At 54.2% G+C, this 16,442-nt stretch overlaps 2 protein-coding genes across 5 annotated transcripts in view; one reads left to right on the top strand and one right to left on the bottom strand.

The window, feature by feature from the left end:
- Window positions 1-16,442, bottom strand: part of HDGFL2 (HDGF like 2) — a 69,534-nt gene that overhangs the window by 36,473 nt on the left and 16,619 nt on the right. Inside the window, exon 16 of one of the 4 annotated variants that reach the window (XM_080674521.1) lies at window positions 15,644-16,206. The exons of 1 other annotated variant lie outside the window; for it this stretch is intronic. In XM_080674521.1, coding sequence (XP_080530647.1) covers window positions 16,104-16,206 — 103 coding nt within the window. In that variant the 3' untranslated portion in view covers window positions 15,644-16,103. Of the gene's footprint in view, window positions 1-15,643; window positions 16,207-16,442 lie in introns of those variants that run through there. 2 more of the 4 variants (XM_080674523.1, XM_080674522.1) reach the window with 2 other exon arrangements.
- Window positions 3,201-15,903, top strand: PLIN4 (perilipin 4; the record flags this gene model as incomplete). The annotated part of the gene is made up of 7 exons (XM_080674506.1): window positions 3,201-3,251; window positions 3,733-3,880; window positions 4,773-4,834; window positions 6,592-11,323; window positions 11,426-11,613; window positions 13,345-13,407; window positions 13,479-15,903. 7 exons carry the CDS (start codon window positions 3,201-3,203, stop codon window positions 13,809-13,811), a joined length of 5,577 nt encoding a protein of 1,858 aa, XP_080530632.1. The 3' UTR covers window positions 13,812-15,903.

Raw genomic sequence — 16,442 nt, 5'->3', positions numbered from 1 at the left:
AGGAGAAGTTAGAGGGGTCAGTCCTCCTATGCCCATCTCCCTGCACCCACAGTTGCTGTCTTGCTGTGGTTTCTCCACTCTTCAGGATTGGGGAGACAGAGACAGGGCAAGGGCCATGGGCTAGTCTCATGGGGGCCCTCCCATCTTCTGACCACATTCTTGGCTGCCCCTCAGACTCCCCAATGGCCAGGCATTGTGTTGGGAAACCACAGCATGATTCGGTGAGGTCAGGGTGGCCCCTGGCTTCCCTGGGACCCAGCCAGGGGCAGCTCTGGGAGCCCTGACCACTTCCCACTGGTCAGAGTTACTTCCCTGCCCCTGCTCGGGAACCGCCCTGGCTCCCTGTCGCCCTGGGGTTGAGTCCCAGCCTTGCCTGCAGGTGGGTAGGCAACTTATTTTTCCTCTCCAAACATGTTTCTCCTCTGAAAAATGGGTAAGTCATGCCCAATCCTAGTAAACACCTCACCCACAGAAGCTATTATTCACTCACTCATTTATTCAACAAATACAGGTTATCCCCAAAAATGTATACACACTTTGAATAATTACTAATTCCAATGGGTTAAATCTGAAAAGAAACATCAATTGAGCTATCAGCTGTTAAAAGTGTGTAAACATTTTTTTTGGAACAACCTGTATTTATAGAGCACCTGCTGTGTGCTAGGCAGTTCTCCACCTTGGGGACATGGCAATTAGCAAAATGGATCAAATTCCTGCCCTCTATGACCTGACAATACAGTAAGAGACGGGCAATACAAGAAAAATAAATATATTACCTTTTTTAGTGTTAGTAGAATAAGAAAAATAAAAGGGGAGGACAATGGGTAGTATGTGGGCATTTGAGGAGAGATGTATATTTTTATTTAATTTTTTAAAATGTATTTCTTTATTGATTTCAGGGAGGAAGGGAGGAGAGAGAGAAAAATCAATGATGAAAGAGAATCAGAATCATTGATCGTCTGCCTCCTGCACACCCCCTACTGGGGATCGAGCCCGCAACCCAGGCATGTGGCCTTGGCCGGAATCGAACCTGGGACCCTTCAGTCTGCAGGCTGATGCTCTATCCACTGAGCAAAGTCAGCTAGGGCGAGATGTATATTTTTAAATAAAAGAGGGGATCCAGAAAGGCCTCTCTGAGGAGGTGACATATGAGCAAAAACTGGAGAACATTCCAGGTAGAAGGCACAGCCTGTGTGAAGGCGCCGGGGCAGGACCTTGCCTGGCCTGTTGGAGACACAGCAAGGAGGCCTATGTGGCTGGAGCAGAGTGAGGGGGGGAAAAGGGAGTACAATGAAATCAGGGAGAGGACAGGGGCAAGACATCCAGGGCGTATGGGCCACAGGGAAAACTTGGGCCTTTGCCCAAGGGAGGTGGGAGCCCTGGAGGGCTGGGGCAGGAAGGGGACAAAACCTGACTTGGTATTGATTTCAGAGAGGAAGGAAGGAGAGCCATAGAAACATCATTGATGAAAGAGAATCACTGATTGGCTGTCTCCTGCATGCCCCACACTGGGGATCAAGCCCACAAGCCAGGCATGTGTCATAACTGGGAATCGAACCGTGACCTCCTGGTTCATAGGTTGATGCTCAACCAGAGCCACACTGGCCATGCCATTTTTATTATTTTTGCTGGGGAGAGGGACACACTCAGGATCCAGCTCCCCAATCCTGTAATGTCACCTTTAGGAAGTGTTGGCTAAGGAGAGGGGCTGGGGAATCCCCCTTTTGTTCCTTGACTGTTTGACTCCAAGGAGACAACCTGGGAGTCATCAGGCCCACCTGCAGGACCCTTCCTTCTCCCAGCTCAGAGCCCAGAGCCACCAGATGGATCTTTCCCCAACCTTCACCAGCATATGACTGTGATTCCTGTTTCAGGGGCAGGCTGGGGGTAAACAGCCCAGGGAGGGCATGGCAGTCACTCCTCGGCTCATCTGAGCACCCATCCACAGACAGCCCGCTCTACACATAGGCTCAGGGTCTGGGTCTGAATCCTGTCTCTGCCACTTACTGGCTCTGTGGCCTTAGGTACAAAATACCTCCTCCAGGAAGCCACCTTGGATTGGCCCGAGCCTACCAGGCCTGGTTCTCATGGGCCCCGGGCCCAGCACCTTTCCCCTGCTCTCAGTACTGGGCCACCTCTGCCCACAGCACCTGCCCCACCAAGCTGAGTGATTCACAGGTCATCCTATGTTCCAGGCTCTGCTGGTGCTCTGTCGGTCTGTTTTGTCCCCTTTCTCAATGAAAGTCCCTTCCGGAGAGCGACATGTCCCTTCCCTGCCGAGGACAGCCGCTGCTCCTCTCTGCCTGGACAATGCTAAGCTAATGTCTACTGAGCACCTGCTGGGTACTAGGCACAGGGATAAACAGGTTACATGTGTGACCTCATTTCACACTCACAACCACCCTATGAGTTGGCTCATTTAACCCAACATTTATTAAGTGCCAACTGTGTGCCAGGTACTGTTCTATTGCAGGGAACACGGGAAGGGAGGGAGCTGTGTGGGTGTTTGGGGAAAAGTGCTACAGGCAGAAGACATAGCCCATGCAAAGGCCCTGAGGCAGGACCATGCCCAAAGATTTGGAGAAATAGCAAGGAGGCCCCTGTGGCTGAACTGATCAAAGAGGCAAGAGCCAGGGGAAATGAAGGGCAGAACATTGTGGGTCAGTGAGGAGTCTGAAGGGGAAACTGTGGCCAAGACATCCCAGAACTCAGATGTGAACCATGTCCATCTCATGGATGTAAAGAATAGACCAAGAGGGCATATAGGCTGTGTCTCAGGAACATAGGATGGCCTGTGAATCACTCAGCTTGGTGGGGCGGGTGCTGTGGGCAGAGATGGCCCAGTACTGAGAGCAGGGGAAAGGTGCTGGGCCCGGGGCCCATGCAAGCTGGGCCTGGCAGGCAGGCACGTGACCCTCCAGGGCCCTCCCCCAGCAGGCTGGCCGCCTGCCTCTGCAGGCCAGGCCTGTGCCTGCCCCAGACCCTATAAGGCCTGGGAGCTGAAAGCAGAGCCAGCTGCCAGCTGCGCCGCCAGACACTCCAAAGGACCCTCTCGTAGAGCAGGTGAGCAATGCCAGGGTGAGGCAAGGTCTCCAGGTGGGTGGCCGGGAAAGTCTGGGGGCTATGGGTGTGGGACAGGAGGCATGGGAACCCCATTTATGAACCATCTCTGCCCCCTCCTAGCTGCTTAGAGTATTAACATGTCTGCTCAAGAAGAAGGAGGCCGGAAGCCCCACAAACCCAAGGGCAAGGTGAGGAGAGGTATGGGAGGGGGAGATCCCTGCTAAGGCCTGGAGACCCCCAGAACCTTGCAAAGGTGACCTCCACAACCCTCAGATCTGGGAGGAGCTTTCTGGGTGGGATGGGAGGGCTCTGAGAGCCAAGGTGCTAACTCTTCCCTCCTGTCCCAAGCTGGAGTGGGGGCAGACTTCAGCTCCTTTCCTACTTTGTGACCCTTGGCTAGCCACAGCCCCTCTCTCAGCCTCAGTTTCCCCATCTGTGAAATGGGGGCTGTGGAAGAAGGCCTTGGAGACTCAAAGGAGGACCTTTCCCTCCTTCCATGGGAGGCCGGCTGCATCTGCCCATTGTCCAGACTAGGAAACTGAGGCTAAAAACTCAAGGTCATCCAAAAACAAGAGCCTGAGAGGTGTGGAAGTCCAGGATTGTCTGATGCTTTCCCCCACCCCATCCCATCTCCGCCCAGCCTGCTCATGCTGCCCCCTCCCCACATAGACCCTGAGCAGCTTCTTGGGGTTCCTGCCTGGCTTCAGTTCTGCCCGGAACCTGGTGGCCAATGCTCACAGCTCAGCAAGAGAGGCCCAGCCAGTAGCTGATCCCACAGGTGCTCCTACCCCCGAGGCCACCCATCCCCAGGCCCAGGGTGAGTACACAGCTCGATAGGGTGGGGGGCTTGGGGGGACTCCAGCAATAGGAAATCCCCTAGCAGGAAATCTGGCCACTTTGGGACATTTCCTATGTGCCTGCATCATCTAAATAGACACTACAAGACTGGCAACACTCATTTAGCACCAGATGGGGAAACTGAGGCATAAATATGGCAAGTGAGTGGCTCAAGGTGCATAATCAGCAAAAGTGGGGGTGTGAACACAGCCTATCTCCCTTCAGTACCACTCACACTTTCCATCCCCACCCCACCTCCCATCACCCATTTATGATGCCTGTGGACCAGGGCCTGGGTGTTCTGCAGGCAGTCCTTGTTGGGGATGGCAATCCTGGTTCCCCAAAATGGACAGTAGCTCCCTTGGGATGGCAGAGCCTGGGGGTCTCCCCACCCTAGTTACTCAGCCAGAGTACTCAGGGACAATCGGAGGGGCTGGTGCAGGGGTGGGGGAGGGGGAGGCGACCCAGGTTTGGGTGGCTGCCCAGGCTGGGCCTCATTCTGGGCCGAGCCCTTGGCAGCTGACTTCTGCTCCACATACCCAGGCCTGACAGGCAACTGCCAGCTGTAGCAGAGGTGGGGCGGGGCCCTGACTCCTCTCCCTGCAATCTCCCTGGGTGGGTGTACAGCACCCAGGATTCATGTGAAAACATCAGGTAGCTCCTCAGTTCCAGGGGACTGAGGCCCTGGGGGGTCAAAAGGAGCCAAGCCCATGGCCACAGATGTCACCTCCTGCTGTCCCTGGCGGGGTGGCTGGGACATTCCTGACCTTTTGGGCTGTGCCCGCCAATTGCGCAATGGGCACCAGAGCAGCTGATGCCAGCCCGCTTCCCTCGCATTCCCTGGGGTGCCTGACCAGCTCCTGTGCCCATAGCAGCTACCGACCCGAAGCAGATGGCCAGGGAGGTGGAGAAGCTGCCGCCGCCTTCAGACAAGGTGAGTGGCTGTCAGAGCCTGGTCTGATGGCCTCTGCCTCCCTCGGGAATGTTTTGGTTCCTGCCCAAGGAGAGAGCAGACATCCCTTTAAGCTTCCATTGCTACATCTGTGAAATGGGTGGAGTACTGCCTCACTGCCCACATGGTCAGGTTCCAAACTACAGACCGCCCCTCACTCTCTAGCATGATGGGACCCAAACAGCGACAACTCACCATGTGTCAAGCTCTGGACACTGTACTTTATACGTGCTGCTTAATAGTTAATCCTCCCAACCACCCTGTGAGGGAGTAAGTAGTACCCCGCATGATTGCTGAAGCACAGAGAAGCTGAGCCACCTGCCAAAGGTCATGTGGCAGGTCATGGTAGTTTGGGACTTGAACCCAAGGGCAGTCAGAGGCTGAACTACAGCAATGCTGCATCCACCCTTGGTCCTGAATACATGGGGACTGCCCATGTTACCCTGTACCCAAGGCTGGGCCAAGTGGAGGGACTGGTGTAAGCCAGCTGAGGCCACAGAGGGTGGCAGAGCCCTGATAGGGACTCTTCTGCCCAGCACATGCCCCCACTCTGGTCTTCCTAGTCTCCCTCTACCCTCAGCTCAACCAGATCTTAGCATCTCAGAAGGGGAAGAACCTCGACAGGTCCTTCTGGCTAAAATTAAAACAGACCCCTTACCCCTTCTCCATTTATGCAATTCTTTTCTACTCTTCACTCATGTTAACTGAACACCTATCTGCAAAGTGCAGATAATCCTTAATCCATAATCCTTGAAGGTGGTGTTATTTTAATCACTTTTCAGAAACTGGCTCAGAGAGGGGATGTGGCTTTCATACAGTGAGTGCAGAAAAGCTGAGATTTGAACGTGGGTCTCTGCAGGCACAGAGCCCAAGGTGCCCACTTGATTTAATCCTGGGCAGGAAACAGATAGTGAGAATAAACTTCTCAATATCAGAGCTCATTATCAGTACTGTGGCTATTTGGGGCAGGATCATTCTTGGTTGTGGGGCTGTTCTGGGCACTATGGCGTGTTGCACAGCATGCCAGGCCCACAGCCAATCAATGCAAGTAGTGCTCTGTGCCCCCAGTCACAACAATCACGGATGTCCCCAAACATTGCCCAATGTCCCCTGGGGCGGGGCGAGCGGGAGGCTGGATCTCCCCAGGTGAGAACCACTGAATTAAAAATAGCACACTCAGGGCTGAACCTGAGTGGTGGCAACCCTGAGGCCATTACGACCCTTTGGTATTGGCTGAAACTGTCATTGGGTAGGTTAAAAATAATTAAAGTTATTGACAATTTCCTATGGCTCGAACCCTGTACTTGTGTGGTTACCACTTTTCCAAATGTTCATTCCCTTCTCTTAGTTGAATACATTCATTTTAATGAACAATTTGGTCTCTCCACTGTTAACAGGGAAACCAGGCTCAAATTCTGCTAAAAACAAACAAAAAAATATAATTCAATGGCTTGCTGAGCCCAAGGCATGGATACCACCAAGGCACCTTGTCAAGGGTTGCAGAGGTGTTAGGGACCCGCTGTCAGCAAAGGTGCTCTATTGGGTCAGACAAGCAACTTGACGTAGTGATGGAGCTTGTGAAGGCTGTTTCCTGGAAGGCCATGTGTACCTCGGGGGTGGGAAGTGAGGAGGCAGGGCCTCTGGGTGACAGATACCACTTACCAGGCCCATCAGGAATCAGGCTGGCAGAAATCTGCCTCCCAGCTCTGCTCTTGACCACACATGTCCTTTCTCATCAGATGATCTCTGGGGTGAAGGACCAGGTGTGCTCCACGATGACCAAAACAAAAGATGCCATCTCCTCCAGAGTGGCGAACATGACAGACTCAGCTAAAGGTGTGGTTCAGAGAGGTCTTGAAATGTCCCAACCTGAGCACACTGGAACGAAGGAGGCTGTGCCCAGCGGGGTCATAGGGACAATGGATATAGCCAAAGGGACCTTTCAGGCTGGTGTGGATACCACCAAGATGGTGCTGACCGACACTAAGAACACCATCTGCAGTGGAGTGACTGGTGCTGTGAATATGGTGACAGGGGCTGTACAGGGGGGCCTGGACACCACAAAGACAGTCCTGACTGGCACCAAAGACACAGTGTCCACGGGACTCACTGGGGCAATGGGTGTTGCGAAGAGTGCCATCCAGACTGGTGTGGACACCTCCAAGACTGTCCTGACTGGCACCAAAGACACAGTGTCTGCTGGCCTCACTGGGGCAATGGGTATGGCCAAGGGTGCTGTCCAGACTGGTGTGGACACAACCAAGACAGTCCTGACTGGCACTAAAGACACAGTGTCTGCTGGACTCAGCGGGGCAGTAGGTGTGGCCAAGGGTGCAGTCCAGACTGGTGTGGACACCTCCAAGACCATCCTGAGTGGCACCAAAAACACAGTGTCTGCTGGCCTAACCGGAGCAATGGGAATGGCCAAGGGTGCAGTCCAGACTGGTGTGGACACCTCCAAGACCATCCTGACTGGCACCAAAGACACAGTGTCCACTGGCCTAACCGGGGCAATGGGAATGGCCAAGGGTGCAGTCCAGACTGGTGTGGACACCTCCAAGACCATCCTGACTGGCACTAAAGACACAGTGTCTGCTGGCCTCACTGGGGCAATGGATGTAGCCAAGGGTGCCGTCCAAACTGGCATGGACACCTCCAAGACCATCCTGACTGGCACTAAAGACACAGTGTCCACTGGCCTAACCGGGGCAATGGGAATGGCCAAGGGTGCTGTTCAGACTGGGATGGACACCTCCAAGACCATCCTGACTGGCACCAAAAACACAGTGTCCGCTGGACTCACTGGGGCAGTGGGTGTGGCCAAAGGTGCCATCCAAACTGGCATGGACACCTCCAAGACGGTCCTGACTGGCACCAAAGACACAGTGTCCACTGGCCTCACTGGAGCAATAGGTGTCGCGAAGAGTGCCGTCCAGACTGGTGTGGACACCTCCAAGACTGTCCTGACTGGCACCAAAGACACAGTGTCTGCTGGCCTCACTGGGGCAATGGGTATGGCCAAGGGTGCTGTCCAGACTGGTGTGGACACAACCAAGACAGTCCTGACTGGCACTAAAGACACAGTGTCTGCTGGCCTCAGCGGGGCAGTAGGTGTGGCCAAGGGTGCAGTCCAGACTGGTGTGGACACCTCCAAGACCATCCTGACTGGCACCAAAAACACAGTGTCTGCTGGACTCACTGGGGCAGTGGGTGTGGCCAAAGGTGCCATCCAAACTGGCATGGACACTTCCAAGACGGTCCTGACTGGCACCAAAGACACAGTGTCCACTGGCCTCACTGGAGCAATAGGTGTCGCCAAGAGTGTCGTCCAGACCAGCGTGGACACCACCAAGACGGTCCTGACTGGCACCAAAGACACAGTGTCCACTGGCCTCACTGGGGCAATGGGTGTGGCCAAGGGTGCCGTCCAGACCGGCATGGACACCACCAAGACGGTCCTGACTGGCACCAAAGACACAGTGTCCACTGGACTCACCGGAGCAATGGGTGTGGCCAAGGGTGCCGTCCAGACTGGTGTGGACACCTCCAAGACCATCCTGACTGGCACCAAAAACACAGTGTCCACTGGACTCACTGGGGCAGTGGGTGTGGCCAAAGGTGCCATCCAAACTGGCATGGACACTACCAAGACGGTTCTCACGGGCGCCAAAGACACAGTGTCCACTGGACTCACTGGGGCAGTGGGTGTGGCCAAAGGTGCCGTCCAAACTGGCATGGACACGACCAAGACAGTCCTCACTGGCACCAAAGACACAGTATCCACTGGCCTCACAGGGGCAATGGATGTAGCCAAGGGTACTGTCCAGACTGGCATGGACACCTCTAAGACCATCCTGACTGGTACCAAAAACACAGTGTCCACTGGCATCACTGGGGCAATAGGTGTTGCCAAGAGTGCTGTCCAGACTGGGGTGGACACCTCTAAGACCATCCTGACTGGCACCAAAGACTCAGTGTCCACTGGCCTCACCGGGGCTATGGGTATGGCCAAGGGTGCTGTCCAGACTGGGGTGGACACCTCTAAGACCATCCTGACTGGAACCAAAGACACAATGTCCACTGGCCTCACTGGGGCAATGGATGTAGCTAAGGGTGCCATCCAGACTAGTGTGGACACCTCCAAGACCATCCTGACTGGCACCAAAAACACAGTGTCCACTGGACTCACTGGAGCAATGGGTATGGCCAAGGGTGCTGTTCAGACTGGTGTGGACACCACCAAGACGGTCCTCACTGGCACCAAAGACACAGTGTCCACTGGCCTAACCGGAGCAATGGGAATAGCCAAAGGTGCCGTCCAGACTGGTGTGGACACGTCCAAAACCATCCTGACTGGCACCAAAAACACAGTGTCTGCTGGCCTAACCGGAGCAATGGGAATGGCCAAGGGTGCCGTCCAAACTGGCATGGACACCTCCAAGACCATCTTGACTGGCACCAAAGACACAGTGTCCACTGGACTCACTGGGGCAATGGGGGTAGCCAAAGGTGCCGTCCAAACTGGCATGGACACTTCCAAGACGGTTCTCACTGGCACCAAAAACACAGTGTCCACTGGACTCACTGGAGCAATGGGTATGGCCAAGGGTGCTGTTCAGACTGGTTTGGACACCACCAAGACGGTCTTCACTGGCACCAAAGACACAGTGTCCACTGGCCTAACCGGGGCAGTGGGTATGGCCAAGGGTGCCGTCCAGACTGGTGTGGACACGTCCAAAACCATCCTGACTGGCACCAAAAACACAGTGTCTGCTGGCCTAACCGGAGCAATGGGAATGGCCAAGGGTGCCGTCCAAACTGGCATGGACACCTCCAAGACCATCTTGACTGGCACCAAAGACACAGTGTCCACTGGACTCACTGGGGCAATGGGTGTAGCCAAAGGTGCCGTCCAAACTGGCATGGACACTACCAAGACGGTTCTCACTGGCACCAAAGACACAGTGTCCACTGGACTCACTGGGGCAATGGGTGTCGCGAAGAGTGCCGTCCAGACTGGTGTGGACACCTCCAAGACTGTCCTGACTGGCACCAAAGACACAGTGTCTGCTGGCCTCACTGGGGCAATGGGTATGGCCAAAGGTGCCATCCAAACTGGCATGGACACTACCAAGACGGTTCTCACTGGCACCAAAGACACAGTGTCCACTGGACTCACTGGGGCAATGAGTGTCGCGAAGAGTGCCGTCCAGACTGGTGTGGACACCTCCAAGACTGTCCTGACTGGCACCAAAGACACAGTGTCCGCTGGCCTAACCGGAGCAATGGGAATGGCTAAGGGTGCTGTTCAGACCGGTGTGGACACCTCTAAGACCATCCTGACTGGCACCAAAGACACAGTGTCCACTGGCCTCACTGGAGCAATAGGTGTCGCCAAGAGTGCCGTCCAGACCGGCGTGGACACCACCAAGACAGTCCTCACTGGTACCAAAGACACAGTGTCGGCTGGCTTCACCGGAGCAGTGGGTGTTGCCAAAGGTGCCGTCCAAACAGGCATGGACACCTCCAATACCATCCTGACTGGCACCAAAAACACAGTGTCCACTGGCCTCACTGGGGCAGTGGGTATGGCCAAAGGTGCCATCCAAACTGGCATGGACACTACCAAGACGGTTCTCACTGGCACCAAAGACACAGTGTCCACTGGACTCACTGGCTTAGTGGGTATGGCCAAAGGTGCCATCCAAACTGGCATGGACACTAGCAAGACGGTTCTCACTGGCACCAAAGACACAGTGTCCACTGGACTCACCAGCACAGTGGGAGTGGCCAAGAGTGCTGTCCAGTCTGGTGTAGATACCACCAAGATGGTCCTCACTGGTACCAAAGACACAGTGTCCACTGGCCTAACCGGGGCAGTGGGTGTAGCCAAGGGTGCCGTCCAAACTGGCATAAATACTTCAAAAACTGTTCTTATGGGAACCAAAGACACGGTATCCACTGGACTCACTGGGGCAATGGGTATGGCCAAGTGTGCCCTCCAGCCTAGTGTGGACACCTCCAAGACCTTCCTGACTGGCACCAAAGACACAGTATCCACTGGCCTCAACGGGGCAATGGGTTTGACCAAGGGTGCTGTCCAGATTGGTCTGGGCACTGTACAGAATTGGTTACCGGCTACTGGGGAAAGCTCCTATGGTGGACTCACCAATGACTCGGAGACAGACAAATTTGGGCAACAAACTGTGCTGAACCCCCTGGAGGCTTCATCCTGCATGGTCTCCAGCCTCCCTGACACTCTCTGTGCAGGCCATGTCCTTGCCACGGAAGCCACTGCAAGTACCCAGAGCCTTGGTTCCACTGTGGTAACATTCACACAAGGAACCTCACTGGGCACCGAGGATGCGGGGTGCATGGCCACCATGCGCAGCCATGAAGGTGTCACGGGCTTCCTGACACTCCCAGAGGAACTGCGGGAGATCTTCCACCCCATGAACGCTGAGGAGCAAGGTGAGGACTAGCGGTCCTAGTGGGTGCTTGTCATCTGTCCAACCCAAGATCTGCATGCCACAAGGGGACTCTTGGGTTGAGTAATCCCATCTTCCCTTCCAGCTCAGTTGGTGGCTTCTGAGCCTGGGCCCAGGGTACCCGCAGCAGACCAGAGCAGTTACTTCGTGCGTCTTGGTGACCTGGCCCACAGCTTTCGCCAGCGGGCTTTCGAGCATACCCTGAGCCATTTGCAGCATGGCCAGTTCCAGGCTAGGGCCACACTGGCCCAGCTTGAAGACTCCATCAGGCTGGTAAGAGTGCTTCCCTCTCCAGGGTGCCTTTCTCAGAATATCTCCCCATGGCTTCCCCTACCACAGGCAGTGACCTGACATCTGTCAGCCACTAAGACAGCCACAGATTGTTCTCATGGGGCTTGTGTCCCAGAGAGGGAGATGGACAACCAAACCAAATACAGTAGTCCCCCCATATCTTTGGGAGAGATTTTCCAAGACTCCCTGTGGATGCCTGAAACCATGGATAGACTGAACCCTAAATATACTGTTTTTTTCCTACACATACATACCTATGATAAAGTTTAATTTATAATTTAGGCACAGTGAGAGATTAACAGTAATAATAAAATAGAGCAATTATAACATATAAGTGATGTTACTGTGGCATTAAAATAAGGGTGACTTGAACATGAGCGCTGTGATACCCCAATAATTGATTTGATAACTGATATGGCTACTGTGTGACTAACAGTGGGGGCATCTACAGCGTGGAGACACTGGACAAAGGGATGAGTCACGCCCCTGGCAGGACAGAGCAGGGCCATTCGCGATCTCAACACACTATTCAGAACAGCGTGCCATTTTAAAATTATGAATTATTTCTGGAATTTTTCCTTTAATATTTTTGAACCGTGATTGACTGCAGGAACTGAAATTGTGGAAAGTGAAACTGACCATAAGAGGGGACTGCTGTACCTATAAAAACGGATGCAAAGAAACAAGACAACCATGCAGACAGAGAGGGTCTAGGCTGGGCAGGAGAGCGCCCCTTTGAGCCACATTGTGAATGCCAAGGAGCCATGCAGAGTTGGGGAGAAGTGGGACCATAAGAAGAGAGTACCCAGTCCTAACTGGGTAGCTCAGTTGGTTAGAGCATCATCCCAATATGCCAAGGTTGCAGGTTCAATCCCCGGTCAGGGCACATATAAGAATCAACCTGAATGCATAAATAAGCAGAACAAATCAATGTTTTTTTCTCTCTCTCCTTTCCTCTCTAAAATCAATTTAAGCCTGGTTGAGATGTCTCAGTGGTTGAACATCGACCTATGAACCACAGGTTTGATTCCCAGGCAGGGCCCATGTTCTGATTGTGAACTCCATCCCCAGTGGGTGGTGTGCAGGAGGCAGCCAATTGATGTTTCTCTCTCTCTGTCCCTCTCCTTTCTTCTCTCTCTAAAACCAATAAAAACATATTTTTTAAAAATAAAAAATAAATAAAGTCAATTATAAACAATACCAGAGTGCCCAATAACAAGCTATGTGTTCAAAGAACAGAAAGGCAGCTAGGATGACAGGATGAAGTGAAGCTGGGGTCGGGGTAGGAGGAGCCCAGGGAATCTAGGGTTCAGTGATGTACAGTGATCATGATGTGGTGTTAGCGGGAGATGAGGTCTGAGATGCCCTGGGGGCAGATGGTGCAGACCACAGGGAAGTGCTGGTTTTATCCAATAGGGAATGGGGAGCCACATGAGAGCTTTGAGTTGGGGGGTGACAAGATTCCATCATCTGTTATTTGATCTCCCTGAAGACCTCATGAGAATTTGGATTATTGCCACTTTACAAGAGAAGACAGGCCTATCAGGGGCAGCTGGCTCTAAACTTGTGGCACTCCCACCATGCCACACAAAGGTCTAGACACACAGCTCCAGGCCAGGGAGTTCCCACCCCAGCTCCTCATGCCATTCTTAGGAGAAAGTGTGTGAAAGGTTCTTGCCAAAAGCCCTCATTTCTCTGCTGGGCTCTTTACAGATTGAAAAGGCCAAGCAGGCTCCAGAAGGACAGCCATGGACGGATAAAGCCGGTACCCAAGAGGTACGTACAAGACAAGGCTCCCAAGGTCAACCCTCTCTGACCCCTGCTCACCTCTCTCCCTCTTCCTGCAGGTGTCAGACTTGGGGGCTCTGTCCAGGACCTGTGGACTCATCCAGCAGCTCCACGTGGCTTACAGCACCCTAGCCTCCAGCCTTCAGGGTCTCCCAGCCGAGTTCCAACAGCGGGTCAGGCAGGCGAGGCACAGCCTCTGTGAGCTCTATGGCGTTGTCTCCTCTGCCAGCTCCATTGCAGAGCTGCCAGCCGAGCGCCTGGCTCAGAGCCGTGAGAGTGTAGGCCAGGCCTGGCAAGGGCTGGAGAAGCTGCTGGAGAGCGTGCAGCACAGCCCCCCACTCAGCTGGCTGGTGGGGCCCTTTGACCTGCACCCTAGTGGGCAGCAGCTATAGGTCCTTCTCAGAGCCTCCCCAGCCCCAACTCCCCGAAGCTCTGGGACTGCCCCATCCACCTTTCTTCCCAAGCATGGCTGGCCTAAGGAGCCCAGGGTTGCTAAGACCATTGACAGAGGGCCTGCACTTGAAGATCCTGAGCAAGCACTCCAGTTACAAAAAAGAAGTGAAATGTGCCTAAGTCTAGAAGATTCTCCTAGCAGTCCCCACTAGGAGCCCCATTATCTTTGCGGAGGATAGGGGTCTTCCACCCCAGTCTGGGCCTTCAGCTACCAGCTTAGCGGGTAGTCCTGCTCCTATGTACTCACTTTGAAAGCATCTACCCCAGACCTAGCAAACACCTTGCACCACAATGTAACAGAATGCCACCACCATCCAGGGGCAGGGTCCCAGCTGCCTTTGCTGAATGTGGCCTAGATAAGGGGCTTTGTGAGGACATTGGGCATGCCCCCCCTCCCTCCAGGTTTTCAGGGCATGCCTTGAGAACTGCATTGTTTAGAAGGGCTATGGAGGGAGCTACAAATCAAGCCCCTCCCTACCTCTTCTGCTTGCCCACCTGCCCGGTCCTACAGGCCAATCACAGGATCACAGAGCTAAGGTTCTGGTCCCTGGGGCATCTGGGCCCAGAGGCTGCCTATGGTGGAATGAAAGGGTTTCCCCACAAGGGACAGGGCCCCAGGGAGTATGGGACAAAAGGTGCTGAATGATCCTTCAGATCTTGGTAATGTGCTCCAGGCTAGAGACTAGGGCCTGCGATGGTTGGGAGCATCCCTGTAATCCCAGCCAGAGGTCCAAGCACCCTGCCCCTGCCCCTGCCCCTGCCCCTGCCCCCAGATGTGAAAACTCAGTATGTTGGGCTAGGCCTCTCTCCATCTGGGAGCTGGACATCAGAACACCAGCAGCCCAAGCCAGGTCCAGTTTCCATCTTCCCAGAACCTGCACCATGCTGACAGCACGCCCCCACACTGCACCCTCTTCTCAGAAATGATAAGGTGTTCTGAGCTCCAGGATGAATGGGCTCGCTCTCCCTAAGGGTTACCAAAGGCTGCCAGCGTCTGGGAGGGACACTGCATTGGGGTGCTGGCACCCGGCTTGACAAAGGAACCAGTCAGTGAACCTTCCGAGATGTTCTTTCCTCGACCTCCAACACCTAAGTTTATCAGAAGTGAAGACACTGGGAATACAGCTATTCACAGAAACCCAGCAAAGTGACCTGACTTCAAGTCCAGCCAAACCAAATGGGGGGTGGCCAGGACTCAAGAAATCCCTGCCATAGCACAGTCTCCCTCTTAGCTAGGATGGGTGGACTCACCCAGAACAGGGGGACACAAAAGAGGCCACTGTTTAGCCAGAAATTGCCGAGGGCAGGTGCCTGGCTGGGAGTCACACATACACATCCTCCATCTAAATCCGTAAGACTTCCCTGTGAGGCTGGAGTCATCCCCTATCCAGGTGAGAAAAGAGATGCCCAGAATGGGAGTACCACTTGCCCAATGTCACACAGGGAGGCCTGCCCCCAGTGCTTATGCTCTCTGAACGTGTAAAGAAAACAACCCACAGGACACTTCCTGGACTGAATGCCCCGAACTGGCAGTGCCAGGCACATTGGTTCTTGACTTGGGAGTGTATGTGTGTAGGGGGGGAGGGGGGGGAGCGCGTCGCAGCGCCACCTGCAGCCTGGGCAAGAGGGAAAACGACTGAGTCAGTGGAGCAGGAAGCAGCTTCTGGAAAACATGGTAGCCACTGTCCCGGACCTGCCCTCCCGGCCTCTTTGTTTCTCCTTTCTGGGCACTGGGCAGCCAAACCCAGGACATCAAACCACAGCCTCCATTTGAGCCTCGAAGTTCAGAGAATTTTATTTTTCCTTTATTAGTTTTAGAAAGGCCTTGCTCCCACCCCATTTCTTCACCATCAGGCCTGCCGGGCCAGGAACACCATTAAAACCAAGCTCACATTCACTGTATAGGGTGACACTATGGCTTAAACCCTTTGTCCCCAATAGGGCCCTTGACAGCTACAGACCTCTCCCCATTCTAGCCCAGCTGCACCAGTAACACTAGAAAACCAAGCCAATAAAAGTGATTTTTTCATTAAAAAAACCCTTTATAGTCATTTCATGTTGGTTGGAAATCACAGAAATTGGGCAGAAAAAAACCCCCAAGGGACAAATACAAATGAAGAGCACAGCATCTCCCCAACAGTTCTCTGCTCCCTGGGCGGCCGGGAAGGAGTGGGGCAGGCCTACGGGCATCTACATGTCAGGCGGGGCCTGGCCGCCGGGCTGCCCGGGGCTCAGCTGTCCTCGTCGTCCAGGGACTCAGAGTCCACGTGCGCCCTCTGGCGCTCCTGCCGGTCCTTCCCAGGCCCGTCCAGGTCGGGGCCCTCCCTCGCGCTGCTGGTGAAGCACAGCACGGTGCGGGGTGAGCAAACTGCCTTTCTGTCTGTCTATCTCCATCTACCACTGACAAACTAAAAGCCCTAGGCTCATCCCGCCGTGCCCAATTCAGTGGGTGTGTGTTGAATGGTCTGGGGTTCTCAGCAGGCCGCACACCAGACTGGAGGAAGAGACTGCCTGCACCCACTCCTGGAGAGTTGGGAGGAAGCCACTGTCTCTAAGATCTGATCCAGGGC

This window comes from Plecotus auritus (assembly GCF_963455305.1).
Source record: "Plecotus auritus genome assembly, chromosome: 6".
NCBI classification, from domain to species: domain Eukaryota; kingdom Metazoa; phylum Chordata; class Mammalia; order Chiroptera; family Vespertilionidae; genus Plecotus; species Plecotus auritus.
Note: the sequence above shows the minus strand (reverse complement) of the source record. Positions and strands in the feature narration are given on the sequence as shown.